Here is a 6,830-nt window from a genome sequence, read left to right as displayed (position 1 = left end):
TCCCAAAAGTCCCCTATACCCTCCCCACCCTGCTCCCCTACCCATCCACTCCCACTTCTTGGCCCTGGTGTTCCCCTGTACTGGGGCATATGAAGTTTACAAGACCAAGGGTCCTCTCTTCCCAATGATGGCCAATTAGGCCATCTTCTGTTACATATGCAGCTAGAGACACGAGCTCAGGGGGTACTGGTTAGCTCATATTGTTGTTCCACCTACAGGGTTGCATCCCCCTTCAGCTCCTTGGGTACTTTCTCTAGCTCCTCCACTGGGGACCCTGTGTTCCATCCAATAGATGACTGTGAGCATCCAATACACAGAAGATTTTCTATCTCTTCATTAGTAAAAAGTTTTTACTTCTGACTACAATCCTCCATCATGGAAACAGAGTCAGTAAGCATATACACTCTGTAAGAGTTAATTTAGTATAAGTCACTAAAACAATTGAAAAAAAGAATATCCGTCATTCTAAACATGTGAAATGGAATGCAATTTGAATTCATATTCTCTCAACAGAATAACACTAAAGAAAGTCATGTAAGAATCATTGTAGTATCTAGATTTTTATTTGTAAAGTTTTTGCTTTGTACTTCAATGATTACATTTGGCAATATGGAAATAAAAACTCAGAGAAATAACTGACAAATTCAAAATGCTTTTATTCATACTGAAATTTAGCAATTACATTTTAAACAAAGTGTACTTTAACTCAACGTATTGTAGAACAGAGAAACCATACATATAAGTTTCTACAATCTAAGATACTACTATATTTTTTTTTCTTTGAAGGACAAAAAGCCAAGCAGAAATGAGCATAAAAAAGCATCAAATATGGTCAATATACATAAGTCGTCAGGGTTTAGCTCATGTTTTTAAGTTGGTGAATCTAATACCAGGACAAAGATTATCACATCATTGCTTTTTAAATATACACATATTCCTTTTTTTCTTAATGTAACACAGAAAATATGATTCAGTCACAGAGCTTTGCTGATAAACACAACTGAAATAACTCCATGATGGATATTTTCAGAGATATACTGGAATCACAAGTATCTTCTTTAATGTAAAGCCAGCGAGGACCTTTCAGGCTGAACACAACTGCTGTGCCATTGCTAAACAGTAATAGTTACCTCCTTTAAAAAAAAGAAAACATGTTAGTTCTTCTGTGGATCATAGCTGAAACATAGGTATGAAAGTACTAAAAGGTCAGTCTTCAGGAACCTAAAGTGGTTTAATGTAACAGGAATGGTTTAATATAGGTCAATTTTAATTTAACGTGTCTGTAGATTAATGTGTCAAATTTCAAAGTTCCTTCAAGTAAGTTTCATGCTACAACTCCTCTTCTTTGCACAGCATTGAAGACCTGGAAACTGATAAAGACTCTCTTCATAAACTATTTTATAATGTCTATAAAGATCTATATTTTTTTTACTTTTATATATAATATTATACTTGAAGTTCCTGTGCTTTACCAAAATCAGAAGGAAAGATATTGCCTGGTTTGACTCTAAAATAATGTCAACTTTGTACATTTAGAATTTTTATTGCCCAGGTTAATCCTAAGACCATGCACACCATATTGAGACTAGTTTTCAATATCATTTAAATTTTAAATGGTAAAACAAATATTCATTTAAACATTTGTAGTATAAACTACATGTCATCTGCTAATTAGATACCAACTGATCTTTACAGTTTAAATTTTATTATTGAAAATGAAAAAGAAATTATATTCTGCCTCTTTGGGCTTAAAATTGCTCTTTTCTATTATAATGGCTTACGACCTGCTTGTTTCAATAGCTAAATAAAAAAAAATTATCCTTTGGTTACAGAACAGGAAGCCCAAAAGAATGTGTTCATAAATCAGCACAAATCTATTACTTGTGTTCAATAAACACTTAAAATTACATCTTTGTAAAACAAATGTGCCCTCTTTATGTATAAGGATGCATGTATTATGCTTGACTAATATTCATTGTTTAAAATATTAACATATATTGGAAAGGGTTTTGAGTTATAAGGAGTAAATCTCTACAATACATTTTTGGAGAATATTGCATATTAAAAATTAATGGAATTTCACGGCAATTATTTCAAAACCAAAAATAAAGGAGATATAAGATAATAGAAGAAAAACTTGTATTATGTGTTAATCAGAAAAGCTGGAGTAGGGCTTTATTAGCAGGTAAATAGACATTTTTACAAGAAAGCCATGGAACTAACTTGAATGTTTCAGAAACCAGGACATAAAAATCTTTTTGATTTTAATAGTTTGGTAATCTTTAACCCCAGAAAAACATTTAGATTAATTTTTTGGACATGCAGTCTGAGCTCTGTAATGAGGTCCTAGTCTCTACATAGTTCAAGTTTCTGTGATGATATTGACCAACTAGGTTCTCAGTTCTACCATCTACCTCATCCTCTGTACACACAGTCCCCAAATCAATAAAAAGTTCTTCAATGTCAAATGCCATTCATTTTTACTAGGATTTAAATTTATACAATAATAATAAAGCTTGAGTCATGCAGGAAAAAATGTGAACATTACAAATTTGAAAGCAAGAGTAAAACAAACAATGTCACCTAAAAACTCATTTAAACACAGCAATGAATGGAAAACACAATCACTGTCTTTTGGAAAAATGCAGTTTTTGAAAAAAAATCTTTCACTTTATTTTGTTTAATTCTTATCTTTGTTACAAGACACAAACATTTCTGGCCACAACTTTCATTAAATGTGCCCACTTACAGTAAGCTTATTAGGAATAGTTTGCACAACAACTTGCAAATCAAGAGACATACTAGGCCACCAAGAAGACAACATTATGATGTAAATCAATTGTTTTGCTCAAAATACAATAAGTTGAGATGCCATTATTAAAACTGCCCCAATTTTTAAGGATAGTAGTAACTAAACAGCATGGCATGTTCTGTAATATTGAGACATCTTCTGTTACTGCTCTGAGTATTCCAATACAGACTGATTATAAGGAAGGAAATAGTAATCGATGCTGTTCCTTGGAACAATCTCAAAGTTTGCCATGTTTCAATTTCAAAATGCATTTCAGCTATAATATGAGTGATTTATCATTTAGTAGTAGCTGTCAAAGTAAACTCCTAGATAAAACAAAAACATCTGGAACCATAAACAGAAGAGAGCTGTAGCTGAATTTAAATCCAAACCTGCCATGCTCACATCATTAGGAATAGGAAACAGCTAATTAGTAGTTGACTCCTTCATAGTTTTAAGAGGGTTTATACTTGAACATCAAACAGATATGATCTCATATGCATTCTGTATGTAAACATGATTATAGGAAAAGCAATGAAAAGCTCCTCTCCAGCGGAATGTTAGGCTCTGCAACTCATAAGGAGCGACATACTTTGATACTTGTGGAGAGCTGGCAGTAAGTATACTGCTTCAATATTTATCCAAAGGGCAAAATGGGGAATTATGTATCTACAGATATGATAGTATTTTAAGTAAAAATATAGGTTTGTGCAATCCTTCCCTTAATACGCAAATGCCTGACTTGGGATGGCATAGGAAGCCCATATGGTCTTCTCTATTAATACACCATCTGATGAAAGGTTGAACCCCATCAAGAGCCAAAATTTGCTGTTTCAGATCCAGTAAGTATGATACCGGCCTTCTGTATTATACATCTAAAGTTCATAAAAAAGGTACACCTAGCATCAGGTGCCATTTAAAAGGTCAAACATGTGGGAAAATACCAGAAAAACAGGATTCTTACTTTTTAATTAAAATAGTGAAAAAGACACTACTGTATGTTTAAGTGACCTGAATTGAAAATTCTATTAAATTTTCTGTATTATTCAGTACATGCTCTTTGTATATATAATGAAAAGGAGACTATGTATGTTGTACCGTTTGTCATAAATCATTGTTATTTCATTCATATATTTGATATTGCCAATTTTATTTCATTGTTCATCAATTACTTCTAAGTTTGCATTATTTTGATGGAATCAGATGAAACATTATAGATTGTGTACAAGTAAATCATGTGTGCATCATAGAAAGTACCAAAAGCAAAATTCTTTATAACTTAGAAAAAATTTTCAGGATATGAAACAAGTAATATATCACATTGATATGAATTAATGTATTATTTTTAAAATTATTTAAGTTTAGTGGTCATTCCAAAAGAAATTACATATATGGCCACAAGGAATTAATTATTAGAAAAATGAATAAACTATCAGTTGGTATTTAACATGAGTAGAACTTTTGTCACAACAGAATTTGATACTAGGGTAGATACTACACAATGAATAAGATTTTGCTGGTGCAATACAAATGCTTGAGAAGTGTAATTAAATGACTCAAATACTGATGTAGTAGATTCTTAGGAGGTGTGAAAATGGTTATAATTAATATCGCCTTTTTGTGGCCAGGTATTTAATAAGTAATCTGTCAAAAAATATTCTAAAACATTTCCTGAACAATTCAGGCCAAATGAACCATTTATATATCTTTTGAAATGCGAGTTACCTGGTTAGTTTTAAACCAGAAGATGAATAGTATAAATGTTCACAATGAAAATGAGCTATAATATCTTTCTTTTTTTCTTGTATCTGTGGGTTTTATTCATACATTTTTTTCTGTTGGTATCATTATAAAGAAGAAGCAAAGTTTGTGATCAAAAGAAAGAAAAAGTAAAGAAAGCAAATTTAGTAGGCTGGGATCAGTTTTTATCATTGTCTTCTTTATAGATAAGGAATGTGCTAGTAGAAAGGGAGTAGATAACTTGCTCTACCTTACCAATTAAAAGAAAAATGTTGGTGTGGCATGATTTAAGTATTAAATCTCTCTATGATCTTTTTTTTTAAGAGAACAAATCAGGCACACTTTCTTATACAAAGTGAGCTCACAGGCCACGACAACTTTTGTACCAATAAATTGTCTGCTAATAAAGATACTGCTAAGTAACATATTGGAGAATTAGAAAGTTATTCCATAATAGGCTCAGCTCAAAGTAGATTTTTCTATATCTTATTTTCTTACATACAATCTAGAAATATCATTTTATCCATCTTCAAAATTGTGCCACCTACTTACCCACTACAAACCTGCTGTGTGGATAAATGTGATATTTGTGAAGCACTAGGAGCTTGTTGGAAGAAATGGGTAAAGAAACTATAAAATATCACGTTCAGTCATCATAATTGCCCCATAAAATCTTGCAAAGACCATTCTCTAATACATTTTTCCTATGTGTTCAAGGTTCTAGTCAACAATTATGAACAAATAGTAATTGAGCGTTCCATATTTTAAAAGAATCTGAGCATGAATTCTAAAGAATCACAACACTAAGCAGGTAACTGCTACAGCACCCTATCCGTGTCTATGATCACTTGGAGTCCGGCATCAGTGTTCAGGCTGCACAGAAAAACAATAAGACCTTGTCAAAATGTCATTCCAACAAAGAGAATCCAGATTTTACTAAAAACTCAATTTATATAGTGTTCCCTATGATAGATAGACATAAAAATAGCATTTGGATAATTAATAGTATAAATTACATTTTGATCAGCTTTAATTTTTAGTGGAAGCTTTCATTCTTAAAAAATAAAATTTACCAAAATGAGAAAAACTTCAATGTGCAGTAATTTTAAAACTTAATTTGATTCTCCATGCATGATATTAACAATATGAAAGTGATCTAAATGATAGTCCTCAATGACAGTATGCCGATGAGTTCTTTGAGCCTGCTCTACTGCTTTACACTTTGAAGTGATATGCATGGCTAGCTGAATAAACAAAGCATTTATGATGTTTTTGTTTTCTGTTCCTATTGAAAATATCAGTAAAGATCCATACTGTTTTCTATTGTGGCAAAAATCTCTGGTAAAGTTTGCAGTGTTACTTCTAGATGATATTTCCTTCCCTGGAAGGATGGTTTTTTAAAAACTGCTCGTGTAGAACATTACCAAAATAGATATCTATAATGTCTTCAGAAGTTTAATTTATGTGTTGATCAAAATGCTGTTATGATTTTTTCCTCCATTGTTCTAATGTTTCCTATCAAGTGATAACTTATCACTTGATCATTTATATAAACAAAAATGAGTCATTAAGCGCTAATGAGCTTCATCACAGAAAATCTAGGTTACCAGATCTGTCTTTTGTAGTGGCTACCTTATTTTGTAACATTTTTTTACCAATGAGTTCACCTAGTAAGTTCAGTGTGTTTTTAAGTTGCTGTATTCCTCATATATTTATGAATTTCAAGTAAGGACTATATTATTTGAAATAAGAATTAACACAGAAGGGTCATGGTTCCCTAACTTACATAAAAGAAAGATGAACTCATATGGGGGTACAATCAACATAATTTTGTCTTGGGGCTGTTAAATTCAAATTAAATGTAGAATGAATTGCATGAACTTTATTTCAAATGTAGAAAAAAATTCAATATTTGTTATTCTCACTAAACAACTAGGTAGCTTTTGTTGTAATTAAGTAATACCTTTGTACAAATATGGCCCTACTTATTTGAAAGTAGGGAAAGCATACTACTGCAAGACAATTCAAATAATAAAATGTAGTTATGGGTACTATGACTACATGGGATCTGATCTATTCTATGTCTATGGAGAAAAAGCATATGACATCATCTTTTCAGATATTGCATGGTGCTTGTTAGAATGCTAATTAATTTTTTTTAAAAAAAGTGATAACCACTTCACATTCTTATTTGCAAAAAATGAGATTTATGTCCAGATCAAATCTAGCACAAGTTACAGGTCACCTATTTGTTTGTCTTTTTCTTTTCTTTTCTTTTCTTTTTTTTCTTTTTTCCTTT

At 31.6% G+C, this 6,830-nt stretch overlaps 1 protein-coding gene across 3 annotated transcripts in view; it reads right to left on the bottom strand.

Annotated features, from left to right (window-relative positions):
- Positions 1 to 309: 309 nt before the first annotated feature.
- Positions 310 to 6,830, bottom strand: part of Dach2 (dachshund family transcription factor 2) — a 476,923-nt gene continuing 470,402 nt past the window's right edge. Inside the window, exon 13 of one of the 3 annotated variants that reach the window (XM_021187660.1) lies at positions 310 to 1,133. In XM_021187660.1, the coding sequence (XP_021043319.1) occupies positions 1,084 to 1,133 (50 nt within the window). In that variant the 3' untranslated portion in view covers positions 310 to 1,083. Of the gene's footprint in view, positions 1,134 to 2,463; positions 5,405 to 6,830 lie in introns of those variants that run through there. The other 2 variants (XM_029534190.1, XM_021187661.1) reach the window with 2 other exon arrangements.

Source organism: Mus pahari, chromosome X (genome assembly GCF_900095145.1).
Source record: "Mus pahari chromosome X, PAHARI_EIJ_v1.1, whole genome shotgun sequence".
NCBI classification, from domain to species: Eukaryota; Metazoa; Chordata; class Mammalia; order Rodentia; family Muridae; genus Mus; species Mus pahari.
Note: the sequence above shows the minus strand (reverse complement) of the source record. Positions and strands in the feature narration are given on the sequence as shown.